The sequence below is a fragment of the Danio rerio genome, chromosome 15 (assembly GCF_049306965.1).
Source record: "Danio rerio strain Tuebingen ecotype United States chromosome 15, GRCz12tu, whole genome shotgun sequence".
In the NCBI taxonomy this organism is placed as follows: Eukaryota; Metazoa; Chordata; class Actinopteri; order Cypriniformes; family Danionidae; genus Danio; species Danio rerio.
The window spans coordinates 43,767,427-43,792,728 of NC_133190.1; the positions used below are offsets into that span (position 1 = coordinate 43,767,427).

At 37.9% G+C, this 25,302-nt stretch overlaps 1 protein-coding gene across 2 annotated transcripts in view; it reads left to right on the forward strand.

Annotated features, from left to right (window-relative positions):
* The window catches only part of mtnr1ba (melatonin receptor type 1Ba), a 50,045-nt gene extending 26,080 nt beyond the window's left edge, over positions 1-23,965 (forward strand). The window contains exon 2 of one of the 2 annotated variants that reach the window (XM_073922739.1): positions 21,005-23,965. In XM_073922739.1, the coding sequence (XP_073778840.1) occupies positions 21,082-21,873 (792 nt within the window). In that variant the 5' untranslated portion in view covers positions 21,005-21,081 and the 3' untranslated portion in view covers positions 21,874-23,965. The remainder of the gene's footprint in view (positions 1-21,004) is intronic. The other variant, NM_131395.1, reaches the window with a different exon arrangement.
* The last annotated feature ends 1,337 nt before the right edge of the window (positions 23,966-25,302 follow it).

A 25,302-nucleotide genomic window follows, 5' to 3' on the forward strand; every position in this document is an offset into this window, starting at 1 on the left:
ATTGGTGCCAAGTGAGATTACAAAGTCCCAGAGGACATTGCCTGCGGAGCTGCTACAACGGGAAGCACTTTAGACCTGCGTTCATTTATCTTCAGCACACAAACACACACACACACACAGTCAGGTAGGCGAAACAGAGATGCTACCGTGGTCCAGCCCTTCATGTGTGTTTTTACACTGTGAAATAGTGATTGTGTTAGTGAAGTCCTCGTTAGTTTGGGGTCATTAGAGATTTAATTAACATTCATGTTGACTAAGCACTACCCTCCGTTGCCGTCATTAATGGTTGTGCGTATGTGTGTGTGAGAGTGTGTGTGTGTGTGTGTGCATTCTCTGTTATGCTGTTTTTAATTAAAGGCTTTGTGTGTGCTTATGTGCGTGAGAGAGAGACCCAGAGGAAACTTTCAATACTCAAAAAGACCTAATGGAGATCTCATGTGGGGCTCATTTAAATGTCCACTTCCGCTCAGAATTTACAGAATGACGCAAAGTGAAATTAGCTGGACTTTGAGAAATCTAATGACAGAGATCGAGACGTTGAGCTCTGCACTGAAGCTGTATGCGAGATGTGAGAGGAATTGAACGGGGTTGTTTTCACTGGAGTAAAATCTAAGAAAGTCTTCTGGTCTCTCCGTTTAATCTCACTGATGCCCCGGAGAAACAACTGAAGGATTAATGAGATCCATGGGTGTAGCTGGATATTTAGTGCTGTTGAGGCTTTGGGCAGACCATGATACCGAGTGTTTAGGTTTTAAGGATCACTTGTGTAGTACTGGAGTCTGTCAGAACCAAACAAAACAGACTTCAGAAATATAGATCGTATTTTTAAGGACTATTTCAACACCAGTGAAACACACACACATTGTGAAATGTGGCATAGAAACTGTTTGATATACTGTGGTCCCTCGCTATAACAGTTCACTTTTCATGGACTCGCAGATTTTTTTTGTACAATTTGACATGCTTTTTTTTAAAAATTGCATTGTATTCTGCGTAAGGGTGGCGCAGTGGGTAGCACTGTCACCTCACTGGCAAGAAGGTCGCTGGTCGAGCCTCGGCTGTGTGGAGTGTGCATGTTCCTTCCGTATTAGCGTGGGTTTTCGTCTGGGTGCTCCGGTTTCCCTCACAGTCCAAAGACATGCAGTATAGGTGAATTGGGTAAGCTAAATTGGCCATATGTGTGAATGAGAGTGTATGGGTGTTTCCCAGTGATGGGTTGCAGGTGGAAGGGCATCCGCTGCATAAAACATATGCTGTATAAGTTGCTGGTTCACTCCGCTGTGGCAACCCCTGAATAATAAAGGGACTAAACTGAAAATGAATGAATGTGTTGTGCATTCTGATTGGCTGTAGACCATTGTCAATCAATCTCCTCCATGTCTCCAGTACAGTAAAGTATGCGTTCAGCTTTATTAACTTTAAGCTTCGATTGCTAGCAGTGTTAGTTTCAACAAGGATGTAAAAAGGGTTGTAACTGTTCGCAGCAAGACCATCATAAAGGGGGTTGCACAGCAGATGCACTGCATCATGCAGCGTCATGCAAATATATGTTTATATCAAGATAGTCACACCGGTGCCGCAAGTCGGTGGCTGTCTGTGGTGCCCAGCTACCACTTAGGACACTGTTCATATTTCTGCCATGCCACAGAGAACCATCTGAATAATTTCATTTTAAATAACATGCGAATGTGCATGTCCGGTGTGTGTTACTTTCAACTGCCAATGTGTGCGGCTTATCCGCTGTGTGACGCCCCTAATGATGGAATCTGCTTTAGTTATGTGGATCAGTGACTGCAGGAAAAAAACAAAGCTGCACAAAGCTAAAAACTTTTCATTCATTCATTTTCTTGTCGGCTTAGTCTATTAATCCGGGGTCACCACAGTGGAATGAACCGCCAACTTATCCAGCACGTTTTTACGCAGCGGATGCCCTTCCAGCCGCAACCCATCTCTAAGAAAAGCTAAAAAACTTAATGAACCTTTTGCTGACAGCGATGAATGTTTGATCCTGATTTTGATCTGTGGCTTCATTTTATAATACTGGATTTTTTTTCTATGAAAGTTTAAACTTTAAGTGTTTTTAAACAAGAGAGAAAAGTGAAAATGGTATGGTAAAGTGAAAATGGTAATGCCTGTCTGAGAAAAGTGTCTGAAGTGTGTAGTGAGGGGTTTTACAGCCTTAAAACATCTATAATACTTGTAAATGCTGACTACTTTGTGGATTTCACCTATTGCAGGTTATTTTTAGAACGTAACTCTCGTGAATAACAAAGGACCACTGTATAGTTGAAGTGAAAATTATTCGCTCTATTGTCATTTTTTTTTTCAAATACTTCCTAAATGATGATTAACAAAACAAGGAATTTTTCACTGAATTTCCTATAATATTTTTTCTTCTGGAGAAAGTCTCATTTGTTTTATTTTGGCTAGAATAAAAGCAGTTTTTAATTTTTTTTTTAATATTTTAAGATCAATACTATTAGCCTCCTTTAGCAATATTATGTTTCGATTGTCTAGAGCAAACTAGAATTGCATGATTTACTGGTACTATGGTAGTATTGGGATACTATGGCTCCAAAATACTGGCGGTGTAGTTTGTAAACGGTGGTATCGTCATTAAAGGTGTATGATTGCTTATGCATGCTTATGATTGCTTGCAGCCGGCCCTGCATTATTCAATTTATGATTCACCAATCAGACGATTCCGAAGTCACTATGAATACCCTAAGTTCCATATGACAGCCATCTTCATTTTGAAGAATCCCACCTCCCACCCCTACTCCTCCTTTCCTAGATGGGTGGCATGATGGCCCATTGGTTTGCATTGTTGGCTCACAGCAACAACATCACTGGTTCTAGCCCTTAACAAGCCATCCAACATTTTTGTGTGGAGTTTACACATTCTCTGCATGAGTTTACACATTCTTCCCCTGGGTTCCCCTGTTTCCACCCACCGTCCAAAAACATGCAACTAAGTTAATTGACTAATCCAAATGGGCACCATAGACATGCTCCTAGTAAGTAGTTATCTCTTAAAAGCAATCACTGTCTGTTCATTAGCTACTACAGTAGGGGAGTTCTCGAGATCTTCCTGAGCTCAAACTCCCCTCTCACCTTGCAAACGAGAGGGAGCCCCGGGCTCGTGGATCTTATGAGCTCAGGGCTCTCTCCCGGGACAGCATGCCAGACAAGCTTTATAATCAATCATCAGCTAAGTGTGAACTCTTGAAAGTTGAAGTGGGGTGCAAATAATACTTTTTGGCATTAAGGGAATCTTCAGCTGGTATAATATCAAAAGATTAATTAATGGAATCGCAACAACCCTTGAACAAAGAATTAATATATTGCCTAATTACCCTTACTTGCCTTTAATATCAATATAAGCTGAGTACTAGTGTCTTAAAATATATCTAGTAAAATAACATGTTCTGTCATCATGGCAGATAAAATAAGTCAGTTATTAGAAATGAGTTAATAAAGTTTTTATCTTTAGTAATGTGTTTTAAAAAAATCTTCTTTCCTTTACAAGGGGACTAATAATTCAGGAAGGCTAATAATCTTGACTTCAGCTGTGTAAAAGCATTTCTCAAGTGTGCACACTGTATGTGTGATTGAGAGACAGGAATGTATGCGCAAAATCATGCGTATGCCTGTCTATATCTACAGTATGAATCGCAAATCGTCTTGCAGCCGAATGCTTTCAGATCTCCGCCTTACAAACGCCCCCTAATTAATCTCTTCAGCATAAAAAAGAGCACCCATCAACATCTAAATCCTTTCCTTGAAAATGGCGAGTAGCAAGAATTGCTTAAATTTCTAAATACTTTGACTTTGCCACAAGGAAAAATGCATGCGTCTGCTCAGAACCTGACGTATAGCACTAAGCACTTTTCCCATGTCAAAAATAGTTTTAATATATGAATGTTGGCATGAATTTTAGCACACACACGAGATAAAATCTGCATCTACACACATTTTATAAATGAGACCCTGACCTGTGGAGGTTCTCGACCGCAGTAACTGGGGAGCCAAACAGTGGCCACTCATGCATTTAGGGCACAAACCCTAACATTTATCTTATCTTTTTACATGGCTGTCTGGAATACTTGATTCTGATGGGTCAGTCATTGCATCCTAAGGTATGTTATTTAAAGATATCAAGTGCTGAAACTAATAACACCGGCTCTTCCGGCTACTGATAATCATCTAGACCGTCAGTGTCTGTTAGGCCTCCGTTTTTAACAATTTGGCACCATCTTGTGACTGAATATTACCTAGGTTAATGTATGCTCCACTCAGACGCTTTTGTTTCTATCAGCTTTGCCTTTAATTAAAGAATTAATAAACAATACAAAGTTTTGTGCGTAATTTGGATGTTTAGTGGCAGGTAGCAATAAGTGGTTGTTTTCACAGAATAAAGCCCTTCTGTGTTTTAAAACTATGGCAATAAATATGTCTGGCTTTATTCTCTAATAAAAATCACCTGGATTTAATTTATAACTTTCTTATTTCACAGCTGTCTGGAATATAGTCAATATTGATTGGTCAATAGCGACATTCCAAGGTATGTTATCCCAAGATAACAACCGCTAAATAACACAAGCTTATCAGGGAACTTTCTAATCACCTTGACTGTTAGTGGAAATGTTCACATCCATTTATTTACATCCCCATTTATGTGTATCTGCTTGTCTGTCACACCACGGTTTTTTACTTTTTTGACTGTATGGTGCTGTGTAATGAATAAATTAAATGTAGGTTAGTCTATGCTTTACTCAGAGAGTTTCATTTCCATCAGCTTTGAATTTTTGCCTGTTTGGCCCCATCTTGTGCCTGAATAATGTGCAGGTTAGTGTATACTCCATTAGCTGCTTTCATGTCTGTCAGCTTTGCATTTTTGACTGTTTGGTGCCATCTTGTGACTAAATAATGCGCAGTTTAGTGTATACTCCACCGGCTGTTTTCTTTCTGTCATCAGTTTTGTGTTTTGGCGATTGGCTCCATTTTGTGACCGGATAATATTTAACATTTAATTAAATACATGAAAAATTAAGCCAGTAAATAAAGTTTTTTGTTCATTAATAGCTGTGTATTCTTCCAATAAAATTTGCATAATAATGATTGCTTCATATTGATCTTCATATTAATCATTAGAATATTAAGTGCAGATCATGCTTTCTAAAGATATTGTGTAAATGTGCTATACTTTAAATATATTATAATTGTATAATTCCAAAATTAAAACCAAAAATTAAAAGTGCTTCAGGGGTAGTTAATGTGTCAATGCTCTTTGGGTAAGAGATTCTTGAAGTACAAGGCACTCGAAGAGCCATTAATTAATATAAATTTTATCATTTTAGAAAAGCCTTTATTAACATAGCTATTCTATTCACCTTATTCTCCGTCGACCAGTGGGCGCTGCCATTTGACTCTTTTTGGCTAGAGACTTCCGGTCTCATTCTCTTCCATTCATTTTTCGACGTTAAAAACTGCTCGCTTTGCTGCTTGATGTTGCAATTTGATATTTTTTTAATTATATTATTCTACTTGGTCTGTATAGTCATGCAAGCAGTTTGACCGTTTTCTGCCGTTTATTATTCCTAGTCATTTCTCCCATAGGCGACTGAATCGGAAGTTCTAAGACAACCGCGAAAACAGGCGCACTTCCGCATTTTAGAATAAGGTCAATAAACAGCACCTATAACTTTTCGGCAACACTTGCCTTTTGCACTTGCCTAAGCTTTAAAAAAAAATTTTTTACTTTCTTTTAGTTGCCTTTGACTTATGATTTTGTTTTTTATATTACAATTGTATTTGTTGATAAGTAATGTGCCTTGCTAGCAGCTTTATTTTAACTTTAATTCACAACAATAAAAATTATTTGTGAACCCTCAGATTACAGATTTAAAAATAATTGTAGCTCAGCCAAATCTTGTCCATCCCTATCAAACCATATGTCAATTAAAAAGCGTATTTATTCTTAATTATGCATTTATCTTTCAGATGACGTATAAATCTCCATAAAAAAACCCTTATGATTGACTTTCTGGTCCAGGGTCACATATGCAATTACATAATAAACATTTCAAACCTACATTAGTGCACATCAAATCAAACAAAGGATTATTTCACCATCTTTGGAACATGAATGAACAAATATTTTATATAAATCTAAGAGATTTCTGTTCAGCCTTTGAAGGTCTGATCTCCCAGAACTACTTCAAAGTATTCATAAAGAAATCCATATGAATCGAGCGGTTTAATTTTTCTGATGAGGCAAGACACATTTAATTTAAGCTTCTATTCAGATTAAAACATTGATCAGCAAACATAAACAGAAGCTCAACATTTTCTGTTTGATGCATGAAATCAGTTTGCAACAACATGAAGATTTTCTTTTAGGGTCAATTGACTTTATTAGTCTCTTTACAGCTGGCATTAACAATTGAAATCTGAAACAATTTCCGCTCCATATTTATTAGTAGTCAAATATTTGTCATACCTACAAATAAGTACCTTTATTTATCAGGGGTCGCTACAGCAGAATGAACCGCCAACTTATCCAGCATATGTTTTACACAGCGTATGCCCTTCCAGCCGCAACCCAATACTGGGAAACATCCATACACAGTCATTTACACACATACACTACAGCCAATTTCATTCATTCATTCATTTTCTTGTCGGCGTAGTCCCTTTATTAATTCGGGGTCGCCACAGCGGAATGAACCGCCAACGTATCCAGCAAGTTTTTACGCAGAGGATGCCCTTCCAGCTGCAACCCATCTCTGGGAAACATCCACACACACATTCACACACACACTCATACATTACGGACAATTTTAGCCTACCCAATTCACCTGTACCTCTTTGGACTGTGGGGGAAACCGGAGCACCCTGAGGAAACCCACGCGAAGGAAGGGAGAACATCAGAAACGGCAACTGAGCCAAGGCTCGAACCTGTGACCCAGCGACCTTCTTGCTGTGAGGCGACAGTACTACCTACTGTGCCACTGCCTCACCTCTAATTTAGATTATTTAATTTACCTATAGCGCATGTCTTTGGACCGTGGGGGAAATCAGAGAACATGGAGGAAACCCACACCAACATGGGTAGAACATGCAACTGACCCAGACGGGACTCGAACCAGTGAGTTTCTTGCTGAGAGGCGACAGTGCTAACCACCGAGCCACTGTGTTACCTTAAAATATTTGCAAAGCTTAGAATTTTCTATATGATGCTGATCTCGAGGCACTTTTTACAGCGATGTTGCTTCTTCATTTTGTTCTGCTTTTGCAATGGAAAAAACAAAACACCCCAGACAACGCAGATCTGGTCATCCAATTTCATTTAAACAAAAGTCATAAACAATTTTTCCACTGGAATACACTTGGAATCTCTTTCCAGTTTCACTCTTTACCAATTGCACCTCTCTTGTTTCGTGAGCTACTTTAAAACTTTATGTTTTCCCCCCTTGTCTTCTAATCCCTATTAGCATTCTTTACTGGGAATGTTTCTAAAGTAGGCAAAAGCAGTAGACCAGACACCAGATTTGTATTATTTTTTTTTTTGGTCTCAAATGACAGAATGCATTTTACACTACATTTATGCATTTTGCATATTCTTTTATCCAAAGCTACTTGCTTTGCATTGCAGACGTACATTTTATCAGTTCATGCTTTCCCTGGGAATTGAATTTTGACATATTCAGAATATGATGCTTTTGGTTAACAAAAGTCTAATATAATATGCATGTGGCAGCAGTAGTTTAAAAGCATTTTATTGCTATGTGTAAAGTGGGACCGGTGTGCTTCTGAGTAACGGCAGCAGTTCCTACATTCATCTCTTTAGCAAACAAACTTTATGTTGTTCCGAATGTCAAAGCCCAAAATCCCCACAGGAAGCATCTGTGCAGTTGGCACAGTATTCATCTCCCAAACACTTATTCCTCACACTCTCTTCCTCACATCAGCCAGATCACAGAAGTAATGAGCACAAGTTTGCATTTGTCTAGTTCACTCTTAAAAAATAATGGTTGCAAAAAAAGGTTTTTGCAGAAGAACTTCTCAATAAACAGTTCTTAACAGAATCATTTTATTTCTTAGTGTGAAAAACATGTCAGTGATCTAAAAGACCTTTTCAGTTTGATGCATTGGAAAGTTTTTATAAATGTGAAATATTCTTCTGAAAAGCATCAATGCCAATGAAGGAACTTTTGAGCGTGTAAATGTGGTTTACTATGAAGCTGGCTATACACACAGGACATACATCTTTAAATATGAAAAAGGATTGAAATGTAAAAGTTTATTACTACCTCCTCCCATGCATTCTTTACCTCAGGGGTCTTTGGTGGAATCTGGCTCATTTCGTAGATAGTCCATTTCCTTACTAGTAAAAATTCCATTATGTAAACAGTGAATGCACCATGGCATGACCGCAACTGGCTCTTAAAACAAGAACTAAATGGGCTTCGTTTTGACCATTTTTATTTTATTTTTTTGCAATTTAATAACTTTGTTGAAATAATACACACATATCTATAATTCCTTGCATATTTTACTAAATATCTGTATATTTCTTTTTAACAATACAATTTTATTGAAATTAAATTATGATTTTTTCTACCTAGAATTACCATAGTGGTCAAAATGATCGCACACTTTTCAGTCTGCTACTCTTCCCTGTGACTTTAAATATGTCTGCCTATAAATGTAGCAAAGAAGCCTTCTCTCCTGCTTGAGAAAGTGAAAATGAAAGTGAGACGCAGACATTCGTGAGTGGTCTAATGTAACCCATCAGTCCGAGACCACACAATCATTCCGAGCTGGGATCAAACCGGCGACTCTTCACACAGGAGTCAGTTGCTCTAACAAGGCAACCATGACATCTAGTGTTTGTCATTAGAGCACCTTTTCAAGTTCAGAGGAGTGAGGTTTACCTCCAAAGCATTTCACTAGCTGGTCCCTGTTACACTTACCCCTATAAAACTTTACTTTAATCTGGGTCATGGCACCAATATAACCCGCCAATCCTACACCACCCAACCTGCTCCGAGCTGGGATCAAACCAGCTTCTCTCTGCATGGGAGCTGGTTGCTCCAACAAGGAGATCATAGCCTCTAGTGTTTCTTGCAAGAGAACCTTTTTGGTTTAAAGTAGGTTTACCTGCACGGCACTTCACTAGCTGGTGCCTGTTACACTCACCCCCCTAAACTTTACTTCCATCCGGGTCACGGCACCAGCGTAACCCGCTGGTCCTACACTACCCAACCTGCTCCGAGCTGGGATCAAACCAGCTAGTCACCGCGTGTGAATTGGTTGCTCTAACAAGGAGACCATAGCCTCTATTGTTTGTTGCTAGAGAACCTTTTCGAGTTTAGAGGAGTGAGGTTTACCTGCACAGCACTTCACTAGCTGGCCTCTGTTATACTAACTTAGCTATATATTTATAGACTGTATTGCCAAAAAGTTCATATTTTTAGGGGGATGACTTGATTTAGAATAATCAGAGCCTAACTTAAATATCTCAATAGAAGCTTTGAATGTAAGTTTGACATGGCAATATGACATCATATATAAGATTGGTTAGAATGACCACTATTGTAATACTATTAGTTATAGAATTCTGGCAGTTCCCGTGTTAAAGGGAATAGGAGATGAGACTCTGAATAGTTTAATGTATGTTATGACCAAACACACCCATAATTCATTAAGAGAATAAGGACAACACTTTCAGACCATGCGCTGGGTGCACCAACCATTTTTACCTCCTTAAATACACCACGAAATTGACATTTTTTCTTTCTATCGTGACATACATCCTTAAAACAGTCAAAAAAAATCTGATGCAGTGCATCATTCTATTCTTTGGGAGCGAATTAGATTGTTGGAAAATGGGTGTTTATAAAAAAAATTAAGAAAGATTGGATTGATGAAGGCAGGACAGAAAGGAGTAATTTAAGGCTCTATTTTAACGATCTAGGCACATAATCTAAAGCAAATGGCGCAAAAGCATTAAGGGCGTGTCCCATATAAGGATAGGAACATACGGTTTGCACGCGGGTGCATGGTCTAACAGGATTGTGCTTATTCCCTTAATGAGTTATGGGTGTGTTTTGAGCATAACGTGTATTAAACAAATCACAGTTTCATCTTCCATTCCCTTTAAGAGTCAGTTGTGTCGCGCCATAGCGCATTTGCTATTTACATGGTGGACTTTGCAAGTAAAAAACAGAATGCTTCACTAGCAAGAAAACAGTTAAACAGACCATCTGCAGCGTAATGATAAAGAACGAGTCTCTTTTATTCAGTCTCTTTGCTTTGTCTTTACTTTACTTATACTCTTTACTCCTTTACTTTAGTGAAGTAAGGATACGGTGTTGTACGCACTCCAATGAAGACATCCATTAGCCTACATATTTAATTTAGTTTAAGCGCAAATATTTGTTTTAAAACTATTTCTAAATCCAGTTCTAATTTCCAGCTATCAAATAAATTAACAATAATAACGAGTTATATCCAAAGACGAGTCCAATTGCCCCATATGAAGCATACATCTCCAACAAACTGTAAACTGTAAGATAGGGCCTTTAATTTCAATCTAAATTTAAAAGCAATTTAATAAAGAATTTAATCCTCAAGTGCATAGATACATCATTTATAACAAGCACTTCTATATAAATATAAAAATAAGAACAGTACGTTTTTATTTCATTCTGACTTTAGAATAGTAAAAGTGCATTCGTAGACACCCTACCGCAGTGCGATTTGGATCATGCTTTTAGATCGTTAAAATAGAGCCCCAAGTGTAAACAGGCCTTATTTGTTTCTTTAATTGAGCTTCTTGCTTCTGAACAAGAGATTAGACCCAATTCCTCTGTCAGAAAGGCTTTTGACATTCCAGTTAAAAACAATTAAAAGTCCGCCTGCTTTCTTCCACTTGCCTTTCAATCTTGTCACGAGGAAGGACGAGGGAGAGGGAAGTCGAACTGAGTTGTAATAAGTGAGAGGAACAGAGATGGATCAGAAATCAGATACGCTGAGAGATATTGACAGGGCGAAAGAAATAGAGCAGACACTGGCAGATCCACACGAGGAGGACAAAATGGAGAAGAAGAGGGAGAAAGGGATCAGAGGAAATGGGCGTCTGTGGAAGTTGACAGTGATTTGGAGAGAGCATAAATGATTTAAGCATGTTTGATTCAGGAATGTTAGTCATTAGAGCTGAACGATTCTGAATAAAATGAGAACCTGAAGTTGTGTTGGTTTAAAAAGAGATCCTGCAATTCTGAAATGACAAACAAACTAAATAATGGTAAACATTTTAATGCTGCCTTCAATGTTGAAGTTGATTTTGAAGTCAACTTTAAACTGACTTAAAACTTCAAGTTATTTCTATAACTTGAATTTCTATAACTTAAATAACACAATTGGAATCTGAGTACACTGTCGCCTCACAGCAAGAATGTCGCTGGTTTAAGTCCCGGCTGGGCCAGGTGGCAATTCTATGAGGAGTTTGCATGTCCCCTCCATCTTTTTTTCCCATTTTTTTTGCAAATATTGACAATGTCTTAATTATTTTATGAAACATCTGATATTGTGATTCTCAAGTATGGTAGGAAAATGTTTTTTTGTCATTTAAACAGCTTAATATTATTGATTAGGGGTGTCACGATTTCGATTTTTAATCGAAATCGATCGAAATTTATGCTCAATTCTGATTATCGAATCAAAAAATAGAATCGTCGATGCTGCCACGCCCCCATGTCACGTCAGCTTGGCTTGCCAAGCAGGAAAAAAACAGGCTTGTTGAAGTGCTTGTTAAACTGCAGAAGCAGGAGACCCGTCGACAGAACTTAAACCCTCTCCTCTTTCAATGAAGTCGCCGGTGTTTAAGCATTTTGGATTTCCAGTGAGTTATGTTGACAACTTTCGTGTTGTCGACAAAAAAACAGTTTTGCAAGCTCTGCTATGTACGTATTACGTACGGTTCGTCCGATAGACAACACCAGCATCGCGATCCTCCGCCCGCCCCCGTTGCAAATCCGCTCGTGAAAAGTACACACTCAGGACCTGTTTACACTGTCTTTGTTTTTAAATGGCATTTTAGAACGACAACGATTTGACATCCACAGTGGCGTGTAGCATTTCTGAGCAGCCCTCCTTCCTCTCTACCTCTGAAAATGCACATCACGTGACCACACAGACGCATACACAGCCATGCGCTCGAGACAGCAGGTTCAGGCAGTCAGAGGACTGCTTCAATCTTTCACTCACTTGTACTTTGTCATTTTAGCGAACACCTCAGATACTGTTGGCTGGTTTCTGTTGGTTGTGCGTCTTTTTTACCGACGCCATTATAACGACACAGATCACTGCCTATTCCCGAGTCCCGCAGAAAAAGTGATTGACAGGTGGTAATTATGTGTGTATCTTGCCTTTATTCATTTACTGTGTGATTTGTTTATGGGTAAAACAAAGACCATGCAGGTCAGGTAGTTTAAACGGTAGGCTACAAATAATTAAAGAAATTAATTTTCGAATCGATTAGTGCCTTTAGAATAGAAAATGTAATCGAATCGAGAATTTGGAGGATTGTGACCCTTATTATAGATCATATTATTTGATCTATAATGGATTATGGGTGTAACCAGGTTAGTTTGCGCTACAGTGGAGAGATTAAAGCTGCTGGATTTACAACATTTATTTTACCAGACTCTCCCAAAATACACAAAATGAAGTGGCTGTTTAACTGGGAGAAGAATAGAGTAAACTTTCTAGTTATCTAAACAGTGTGCTGAATTATAAACTGCAAAAAATACTTACTTGGACTCTTTAATCACGAAGCATTTTCTAGACAAGCAATAAAATATTGTCTTGTTTTCAGAAATAATTCAAAATTTATAATCCACTAAATAATCTGCTAATAGTGTAAGCAAAACAATGCTGTTTTCTAAACTCAAGAATATTTTTTACTTCTTGATTTAAGGATTTTTAGATTTTTGCACTAGAATTAACACAAAAATTCTAAGATTTTTTTTTTTGCAGTGAATAACACATCATCTGATTATGTTTAAAAACAATATTACTATTTATAGAAATCAGCTTGTGTTTTACAAACCTTAAGTGTTATGTTTTGCGATTAATTATGTGTATTTAAATGTCTGAAACCTAAAATAAACATTATTTGTTTGAAAACACTAATAAATTGTGATTTATGACAAGTGTGTTTACTGGAAAGCAGATTTAAATTTGGCAGTAGATCACGTGACAAATTGAATGCCCTAATCACACTGGTGTGATCGTGTGTCAAAAACGTAATAAAATACCCCTTAATTTACTCAAATGCATCATCTTTTATCAGTAGGCGAATCAGCATGTTTAATTAATCTCTTAAACGAATTATTCAGTGACAAATATTTATTAAAGGATTCTTGTCAACTATATCTGCATGTTAACAGTATAACTGTTGAAGCATCAAGTTGTTTCAACGACTACCACTAAAATCAGTGTTTATATGCGAACTATAAAATGTAATCATAGAACTTCTGAGACAATCTGAATGTTTGTAACCCTTGAAATAATAATAATGATGCTAAAAGCTGATTCATAACCAAATCTGAAGATTGCTTAATCGAGCTTAAATGCGATTTTGAATGTACATTGCAAAAACGCTTTTCTAAATTAGATTTTTTTTTTGTTTTTAGACCAAATATCCAAAAATTCTTAAATCAAGAACCATTTTCTAGACAAGCAAAACATTGTCTTGCTTTCTGAAATAATAAGCCAAAATTAAGTAAGTTTTTCCTTAGAGCAAGCTAAATAATCTGCTAATGATGTAAGCAAATGTTGTTTTCTAAAAATTTGGGAATATTTTTAACTTCTTGATTTAAAGACTTTTTTTCATTTTTGCACTAAAATTAAGACTAATTCTAAGAAAATATTTTTTTTTTGCAGTGAAGAACACACATCGTCTGACTATGTTTAAAAACAATTATTACTGTTTATAGACATCAGCTTGTATTTTACAAACCATAAGTGTTATGTTTTGCTATTACTTATGTGTATTTAAATGTCTGAGACCTAAAACAAACTTTATTTGTTTGAAAACACTGATAAATTGTGATTTATGACAAGCGTGTTTGCAGGAACGTAGATTGGAATTTGGTCACGTGACAAACCGAATGCTCTAATCACACTGGGGTGACCGTGTGTCAAAAGTTTAATTAATACAATACCCAGTGATTTACACAAATACATCATGTTTTATCACTAGCTGAAATATTTATTACATATTAAAAGTGTAATTGTTAAAGCGTCAAGTTGTTTTTAAGACTACCACTAAAATTAGTGTTTATATGCGAACTTTAATGTCACACAACCAGCGATCGCTTTTCAGAGATCGCTGGTTCTCATACGAACTCTCAAAACTACATTTCCGCATTTCCCAGGACTACATTTTCATACATGCACTGCTCCCAAACACGCACGCCTGTTCATTCATCTATCCTGATTGCAATCACCAGCTGAACCTTGTCACAGACTGATATCACTCCATTCATAAGCCACTCATTCACGCTTCCAGTTTGCCGAGTCTTGTTTGCATCTTTGTGACATTACAACGCGTTTCCCTGTCTTGTTTTGTCCGTGTTAGACCTAAGCCTTGTCACCCTTGTTCTCTAGTTTAGCCGCCTGCCTTTCGACCTTTTGCCTGTTTATCGTTTATGATTCTGGACTGTCTATAGATACCCGTTTGCACCTGAAGACCACTGCTTGCCTGACATTGAATAAACCTGCATATTGGATCTTACCCTCTGTTGTGTCACTCCCCCCAGTCGTTACATATGAACTATTATCATAGAACTTCTGTGACAATCAGAATATTTGTAACCCTATAAATAAAAATATTAAGAGGGCAGCACAGTGGTGCAGTGGGTAGCGCAAGAAGGTTGCTGGTTCGAGCCCCAGCTGGGTCAGTTGGTGTTTCTGTGTGGGGTTTGCATGTCCTCCCTGTGTTTGCGTGGGTTTCCTCCGAGTGCTCCATTTCCCCCACAGTCCAAACACATGCGCTTTAGGTAAATTGAATGAGCTAAATTGGCCTGAGTGTATGAGTGTGATTGAGTGTGTGGATGTTTCTCAGTTCTGGATTGCAGTTGGAAAGGCATCCGCTGTTTAAAACATATGCTGAATAAGTTGGTGATCCACGATTAATAAAGGGACTACGGTGAAGGAAAATGAATGAATGAATGTAGACAATATTTTTCGCTTGTCTAGTAAATGCTTTTTGATTTAGGAAGTTTAAATATTTGGACTATAATCAAGACCAAAAAAAAAAAAAAACCTCTAAGTAAGATTGTCAAAGCTTTAAAAAGTAAATGATTTGCGATTTATTAAAAATGAAAAATCACATGGGTGTTTCAATTGAGATTGCGATCAATTAATCGTGCAGCTCCATAGCCGTTTATCTTGTTCATAAAATACAGCACTTTCCTAATATCTATGCTAATATATTAGATGAATGACTACTAGTGGACTGGAAATCTTGAGCAATAAATTAAGTGTGAATTGAGCATTAGACATTTGGATGATAAACGCTATGGAGAATTAATCTAAAATGATCATCTTTTAGGGATTCTTTTTCCCAGGTGCATTTAATCGATACACACTGAATGTATGTATCCATTGCAAAACCCATCTGAGTTCTGTAAAGCATGTGTGTGTGTATGTGTGTGTGTGTGTGTGGCAGTGTGTGTGTGTGTTTGTGTTCAATATTTCGTTGAACTTCATCTGAACTCCATCTGCTAAATAAAATGCTAATACAACCTGATCTAAAGGGAACACAATCTTGCACCCAGCAAAGCAGCACACAATACACGCACGCAAGAAACCATCTGCTAAAGCCAGTGTACGTTCACACACAAGCACTGTAAAGGAGATCTCATGTCACAGACACCGCTTTTAAGCTAATGGATCTGAACTTCGCGTGAACCTCACAGTCCAAAAACTACTGCACCTGAGCCTGTCGTACACTCACGCAAACGCTCCAGACACGCAATATATCCACCACAGTTCACATGCTGTTGTCAGATTTCCTTGCTTGCTTTCCATTCCATTGCATGCAGAGTTTTTACTACTCTTGGAAATTCTGCCTGGGGAAAATGTGTCCAAAAATATTCGACTTATTTTCTAGTGTCGGGAAAAAAGCATTGGTGCATTGTGTCATGATTTTATAGAAAAGTAATTATTCATGCATTTTTATTGGACTTTTGGAAATGAGTCTGCTTTTTGTAGCCATAATTAACAAGAATTAATTTCTTCTCCAAAGGGCAGGGACAGATTTGTTATTCCTGTGCCCTGACCCAACAAGAAGTGTTGGGAGTGTCATATATTTTGTCTAAAATCCCTGCTTTAAATTGGAGAAGTAAAAAAAATAATAATTTACATTTATGCACTCTCATTGGTTTAAAGTCCTGCTTCATTTAAATATTCTCAGATTAGCTGTGCTGTATTATATAGCAGATTGAGACAGACAGTGGAAGGTTTGACAAAATAAAACAACGCAAATGAAATGTAATGCCACTAAAATAAATAAATAAATAAATAAATTCTTCCACCAAACAATAGATTCTCAGAAACAGTTTTGAATGCAACAATTAAGTGGTTGCCAAGCAACACAGACACAGCACCATGCAAAGAGCTTAGAATGACCAAGAGGCGACACTCTAGTGTAATTTGGGAAACAGCCACTAGAGGGTGCGGCGGCCATTTTGGAATGAAAACTCCAATAGAACAACAGGATATTATAAGTCTGTTAAAGAAACTATTAAAAGTGCTGATGATTGTGATAGTAAGTGTTGTTTTGTCGTCTTTCAGGTTTTATCTCAGCTTTAATGCGCTTTTTAAATAAATAAATAAATATAAAACAAAGCAGCTGCTTGCCATCGCGACAGTAATGAGATCCAATGGACGGCCGATCACTTTCACTCCAAAATAGCGGAATCCGGGGCTGTTGCTGGGCGCTGCTGTTGCAATGGAATGTTCTATTGAGTGTCGCCTCTTGGTCATTCTAAGCTCTTTGACCATACCAAAGTCCCTTTAAGGCAAGTCATTTCACTCGGCAGCCATCTTTGAAACGCCTCTCGGGCAGTATGCTCGGGCACTCTGTTTAAATGGGGAAACATCAAATTCTCTATAACTGCTTGCCACGCTTACCATTACATTACATATTATGAATAACCAATGAAATTAAACAACAGCTGTCTCTTTAGTTTCATTTCTAAATGTTCATATCACACAAAGTCTGTAAAAACTCACGTCTGGTCCGAGCCCCTCCCTCGGAGAGTTGTCATCCTATAGTGATCGCTGATGGGCTCCTGTACTAGAAAGCGGGCTTTATTCGCCATATAGTGATTGCTGATTGGCTCCTGTACTAGAAAGCGGGCTTTATTCGCCATATAGCGATTGCTGATTGGCTCCTGTACTAGAAGGCAGGGCTTTAATTGCCATTCTGACAGTTAAACTTTTTAGGGATGTACCAATACAACATCTTAACTTCCGATACGATACCGATATTGCAGCCTTCAGTACGAACTGATACCGATACAAATCCGATATCAGCACAAATCATGAATACTTTACTTTTACCTATTTCGTTGAGTGAATGTATGAATGGCTAGATCAAACTGAGAACAAAAGTTAGCAACAGTAAGTATGAAAAAAAACAACCAATTTATTAACTATTGGTTGCATAAATTTGAACGTTTTACATAAGAATATATGAAAAGAATTAAAGAATAAATATTGAGACCCTGAAAAATATCTTAATTGAATAAACAAAATATATATTTGTAAATGCAAAATACTAATTAAAGGTCACTTCAGTTATTTAATTTTTACCTTCAGCAAATGGTTGAAACAGCTGAGAGCAGGAACATAAGAAAAAAATATATTGGTTAATACTGACCAACTGCTAAAGGTTGAGTGTTCAAACTTTTTGATGAATTCTTGATCCAGTTTTGAGCTGAAAAATATCTGTCACACTGGGCAGCAGAAATAAGGAGTTATTGTTATAGTTTAATGTTAAATTAATAAAAATGTGCAGTATGGTTAGTACAAACATTTACATGATCAGATCTATTTAATCTGTGTTTGTATCATAAGAAGAGTATGGCCGTATAAAAATAAAACATTGTTAATTTTATAATAATATATATTGCACGTATTATCCTTAACATAAGTATACTTGTAGTAGCTGGATTGAAACACACCTTTTCTCCACAGCACATACAATAATGTGACTTTTAAGAATAATTTTATTTATCAAAATGCATTTTATTTGCATAAAATTGCACAGATTCCACCCTACTGCCCACATGGGAAAGGTACGACAATGTAAAGAAAGACAGAACTGCAAACTCATGTGCAAATCTGACACTGTTTATCAGAGCACTTTTATCTTTCTGGGCTTTTCAAAGAAGAGTTAAACATGTTAATGCCTCTATATCAAATTTTCCTTCTGCCAGAAAGTAACACCATTCTTTCTTTTAAACTGTAATGGCCCTCAGCAACAGAATGATTTCTTATTCTTATTTAACAGGCAATTAAAACAGCAAAAATGTTTGGCATTGAACACCTTTTACATGACAGCTATAGAAAACGAAAGCAGAATCCGGGACATGTTAGGCGATTTAGAAATGTTGGTCGAATGCATTTTTTAAGTCCCAAATAGAGGACATGTCTGGGAAAAGAGGATGTATTGTCATCCTAAATAATGAGCTGGATCAGTCTATTTAGTAAAAGGCTTTTCTTCGCATGTCCTCACACTTATCTCAAAGCTACTACCAAAGTCAGATGTCCAGCGTGTCTCCGAAGTCTGAAGCTGCAGAGCACCCGAGTCTGTGGAGCTTCTCACGCACACAGAACCGGGCCGCTGAGGTAAAGTCTTATGTGTGGGAAGTTCTGGTGTTGAATTGGGTATCACACTGGATGAACCACAATATGCCATGACCGAATTGTAACGTAAACCTTTTTAAATGAGGCTCGCACGATGTTGCTTAGCAGCGTTTACAAAACAATGTAACTTAAAGATCGCTTGACGTGAAGTGAATAAACCTGTAGACATGTGGCGTTGTTGATTACGTCAGCGTGTGCCACTGTTACAATAGATTTCTATCGTAAAACACCATAACCTAGAATGAAGAGCATGTTAAATCCTAAAGGGACTTTGCTAGCAAGCAGTGTTGTGATCACGTGGGCTTTGTACACTGGCTCTGGACGCTGCTGGATAGAATAGCTTTAACGGAGTTTAAAGCGAATCGGACTGCTTATATCGGAGATTTTTAACGCAGTCTGATATAGTTTTTTTGACTGATATCAGACCTATTTCCGATATCAATTTTGGACATCCCTAACACTTTTCCCCGTGCTGCTTAGTTTGAGCAAATTTGATGAATGCGATCATGCGTGTTGATCTGAAGAGAGTCGCTCTCACTGTACTGCATGCGTTGCACGCATCCGTTTCCTAAGCGACAGGAACAATTGCCTGATCACCGGAATGGGGAAGTCCTAGAGTAAAATGAGAAATTATGATACAGCAGTGTTTTGGACAATGAAAAAACTGTCTTTACGCTGTTTTCATCTGCTTTTATATTATTTGTTTCTATTTTATTTATGCTTGTCTCTTTTATTTCTGTTTATGCAAATCACATAGAATTGCCACTGTGTATGAAATGTGCTATATAAGTAAACTTGCCTTGCCTTGTGTTGTCAGTTTGATGGAGATGTTTTCTTACTTTGCTGGTGTTTGCAGCATGTTAAACTCTCTCGGCCACCATAGTTTACACCAAAAGGCAATTTAAATAGTCACTTAAGTCAGGGGAGGCCAAACTACGGCCCGCGGGCCATCTGCGGTCCTCAATCAGTTTTGTGGCGGCCCGCGAGGCTTTTTATAAATATTAATAGAATCTGGCCCGCTATACAAAAATGAACATAATTCAAAAAATAACCACCGGGTATCGCTATGACGCACCTACATGTACAATTAGGCAGCAGTTCCTGTAATGAAGCAAAACGAACCGAACAAACTGAAGGAAACATAATTGTTAATCACGTTTTGGCGAGCCATGTTACAATCAAGAAAAAGAAAAAATAATCAGTGAGAGCAGGAAATTTTAGTCATGTTGGGGCAAAGAATATTTCTTCACAGAGGTCAGTGGAATATGTGTCTGTTTAATTTGCCAGGAATCAGTTGCAGTAATGAAGGAATATAATATTAAAAGACATTATGAAACAAAACATCAGGCCTTCAGCTTTTACACTGGTGCCGAATGAGATCAAAAAGTAAAACAATTAGCAGCTGCTCTATCAGCTCAACAACAGCAGTTTTTTCATGCTAATAAAGTGCAAGAAAATTCTACGCTAGCTAGTTATGCACAGGAAACCTTTCACTGATGGAGAATTTATATAGGAGTGTCTGATGAGTGTTGCAACTGTAATTTGCCCAGAGAAGATTCAAGATTTTAAAAACGTAAGTCTTTCTAGAAACACAGTTGAAATAATTAAAATAACTCCATAATACACACACACACACACATATATATATATATATATATATATATATATATATATATATATATATATATTTATTTATATATATATATATATATATATATATATATATATATATATATATATATATATATATATGTATGTATGCGTGTCTCTGTGATGTATGTAAAATTTGGCCAGGGACGACGGTTTTTTTTTTGCATCTGGCCCTCGGCCCAAAAAGTTTAGACACCCCTGACTTAAGTAGAGGCAAATATTTAGTGGGTAGTGCAAAATATGTAGAATGCGCAACAAGTTTGTCATAAATGCACAGAAATTTCTCACAATTCTAGAGCAAGTGACACTGCTTTGCATTTGCTGAGAACTTAGCATAACACCATATCTGAGATCTTGTGTTTGAACTCATCCTTCTGTGTGTTTGTATTTGTGTGTTCTTTAGGCAATGCATTTGTAGTAAGTCTGGCATTCGCCGACCTGCTGGTGGTTTGCTATCCATACCCTCTGGTCCTCCATGCCATGCTGCACGCGGGCTGGCTCCCAGGAGAGATGGAGTGCAAGGTCAGTGGCTTCCTGATGGGTGCGAGCGTCATCGGCTCCATCTTCAACATCACCGCCATCGCCATCAACCGCTACTGCTTCATCTGTCAAGCCAACACTTACGAGAAGATCTACGGCCGAGCTGGGACGCTAGTGCTCCTGACGCTAGTATGGGTTCTCACCGCTATCGCTATTCTTCCAAACCTGTCGCTTGGGTCGCTGACGTATGACCCGCGCGTTTATTCCTGCACCTTCAGTCAGACGACAAGTGCGGGATACACCATCGCAGTGGTGACTGTGCATTTTCTGCTTCCTATCGCTGTGGTTACCTTCTGCTATCTGAGGATTTGGGTGCTGGTTCTTCGCGTGAGGAGGCGGGTCACAACTGATGTCAGGCCACGCCTCCGTCCTAGTGAGTTGCGCCATTTCTTGACCATGTTTGTGGTTTTTGTGTTATTCGCTGTGTGTTGGGCGCCGCTCAATCTGATTGGCCTGGCTGTAGCAGTGGACCCACCTCGGGTCGGGCCATTGGTCCCTGATTGGCTGTTCGTGATGAGTTATTTCATGGCATACTTTAACTCCTGCCTGAACGCTGTAGTGTATGGACTGCTCAATCAGAACTTCCGCAGAGAATATCGCAGGATTCTTCTGTCGCTTTGTAAGCCACGCCTCTTCCTGCAGGAGACATCAAAAGGCGGGACTGAGCGCAGCAACAAGCAGTCACCTGGCAACAATAACAACGACGATCAGCCCAAAGCAAACACAATATAATCAACCCACCATGCAGTTAAAGGATCGGTTCACTTCCAGAATAAAAAGTCTGTAATATTTTAGGTCTGCTTATTAAGTCGTAAAGAAATTATGTTCTGTTTTGTTTTCTGAGCAATATATTTTTCTTCATGTTGTGGACTTATATGGTGCTCAATGGTTTGAACTTTTGCGGTTTCAATGCAGCTCAAGCTTTTGTGCTTAAAATGATCATTGATTATATAATTTTAATTATAATTATAATTATAATTCCTTACATTTAAATAGTGCATTTGTGGACACTCAAGGGGCTTTACACATTTTTGGGGGGAATCTCCTCATCCACCATCAGTGTGCAGCTTTCTGGATGACGTGACGGCAGGCATAGTTTGCCAGACCGCACACCACACACCAGCTGATTGGTGGAGAGAAGAGACAGATTGATGAAGTCAGTTATAATATGGGGATGGTTAGGAGGCCATAATGGACAGAAGCCAGTGGGTAAATTTGGCCAGGATGCAGAGGTTAAACCCCTATTCCTTTTCGAAGGACATCCTGGGATTTTTAACGACCACAGAGAGTCAAGACTTCGGTTTAACATCTCATCCAAAAGACGACCTTTCATTTTGCTAGGTATGACACTTAATCCAAGACTGGGATTGTGTAGAACCTTTTGAAGTTTCGTTGAAATTGCCATTTGGTACCACTAAATGGAGAAAAATCCTTGAATGTTTTTCATCAATTACCTTAATTACTTTTTGATCGAACATTAATTATTAAACCTTAAATTCGAACATGAAAATAAAGGCGAAAGTAGTTTGTTGCCTGTAGCTTGACACATGACAGGTCCTCCCTGACAAGCACAGAGCATCAACATAACATCATGGGACGTTGCATTTTGGGTGGAGATGAAAATCAGGTTGACGTCAAAATCTGATGTCAGTGTCAAACATCGGACAGGCGTTAAATTTTGATCACTTTCCATCGCAACCTAAAATAACCAACAACCAAATACCAACATATTACCACTTTCACAGCTGAAAGAAATTGGATTTTGGTTGTCAAACCAGACGAATAAATGTCAGTATTTGACATCAGTATGAAGTTAGTTTAAGATGTTGGCTCGATGATGGATTTTGGTCACTTTCCAACGCAACCTAAAATCCACCAAATATCAACATCTAATGATGTTACAGTTTGATGTTGTGTGGACGTTACCACTATGACGTCTATCAGATGTTGGATTTTGGTTGCCAAACCTGAAGAATAAATGTCAGTATTTGACGTCAATATGACGTTGGTTTAAAATGTTGGCTAGACGTTGGATTTTCGTCACTTTCCAACACAACCTAAAATCCACCAAATATCAACATCTAATGATGTTACAGTTTGATGTTGTGTGGACGTTATCACTATGACGTCTATCAGATGTTGGATTTTGTTTGCCAAACCTGAAGAATAAATGTCAGTATTTGACGTCAATATGACGTTGGTTTAAAATGTTGGCTAGACGTTGGATTTTGGTCACTTTCCAACACAACGTAAAATCCACCAAATATCAGCGTCATTTGACATTGCTATTGGACATCAAAATAACATTTTCTGTGGATGCTGGCTAGACGTAGAGTTTTGGTAACCTAACATCATGACCTAAATCTAACCTAATATTAAAGTCTTATGACATTGTGTGCCTGCTGCACTAGTAATGTGACTGAAAACGATGAATGCGCTCATCTAGTGAATGAACAGAGCATTATTGTTGAGACTAAAATTTAGATAAAATGATAAAATCTAACCAACCTTCTGTTAAAGCATTTTGTTAAAATCCATTGCATTGCGCCGTTCATACATTAAATGAGCAGATGAGAGCATGCACATTCAGTCAAATTACTGGCACAGCAGACCAGTCATGTTTATGTTAAGCCATTTTCGTTGACATTGCTAACACTGTGACCCTAAGAAAAAAAGAAGTGAACATCTTGGATGACGAGGGGGTTAATAATCAGGAAACTCTTATTCTGGAAGTGAACAAATCCTTTAACTGTTGACAGAAATCAAAGAGAGAATGCTGCAAAACACATCCACAAATGTTTTATGTCTCACTTCAGATACCACACTCTGCAAAAAAAAGAAAACAGAAAAAAGAATTACCTTATGGGTTGGAAATTATTATAATCCTCAGTATTAGAGAAGTTAATTACATCTCACACGTGTTACAATCACATTCAATTAACGCATGCCAATGATTGAGAACAGTGCAATAAGTCATTACCAGACTAAAGGTGCAAGCTGGAGACAGAAGGACCGCAGAGCTTAGTTTTATAGTTGGAGGCTGTATTTATTTTTTCTCTCAGCCATCCATAAATACTCATCTCTCACAAGAAGGCAGCACCCCGAGGACTCGTACAGTTTCACAAGTGCTTCCCCATAACAACATTACAGAAACGCTCCCTAAACGCTCACACATTTGTGACCGCTCAGCACCTTGACATACGTTTTCCCTGCGCTCCAATAGAGTTAGCACTTTTGGCACTGTAAGTACACTAGAGCCTCCCCCTCGTGCTATGCAACCAATTAATTTCAAACTCAATGGAGAAAGTGTAAAACTAGGGCTCCCTTAGGTTTGCAGCAAAAAAAAAAAGAAAAAGTTATTCAAACGTTCCCCCAAAACACTAGAGCAACGCTCTTGTAAAACTCCCCTATTGCTATGCAAACTCAACACGAGCAACTCCCACAGCTGCATCCATGTGAACACTGTGGAAACCTTCCTAAAACGTTCCCACAACGTTCCTTTACTAAACGATTGCAAGAAGTTTTTCTTTTATTCTCTGTAGGTTTAAAAAAAATGAAACGCTCTTTATGTTTGTGCATCATGTTTGCACATACAGCATACATAAATAACTGTACACACAGATGAGCAAAGTAATGCTGCAGTTTAGCATTGAATAAATAAAGTGAGTTCAAATGATCCTGAGAAATTAATAAAACATTATGAGCATAGGGATCCACATTTATATAAAAAATCTGAGATTTGCTTTTATTTTCTTAAAGGGGACCTATTATGCACAAATCACATTTACATACCTGTCAAGCCCCCTGTTTTTCCCGGGATTCTTCAGTATTTCACAGTTCTATCCTGCTATTATTTCGTAAAGGTATTTTCCCGTATTTCCAATCTTTCTATGAAGGGTGGCAATAAACATTAAAGAGCCGATCCTCCATGTACACAACACATACTACCAAACCACCAGGGAACGCCTCTTGCTCTTGAATGTTAGTCTGTTCTGTGCTTTCATTTTATTTAGGCATGAAAACACTTTTGAATTAATATTAAAACAGTGTGATTCCCTGCTTTTTCATTATAGGTGTCGTTCATAATCTAATGAAAAAACGATTCATTCATTGCTCTTTAATCAGAATGTGTCTGTTATACAGTGAAGATAAGATTAATGA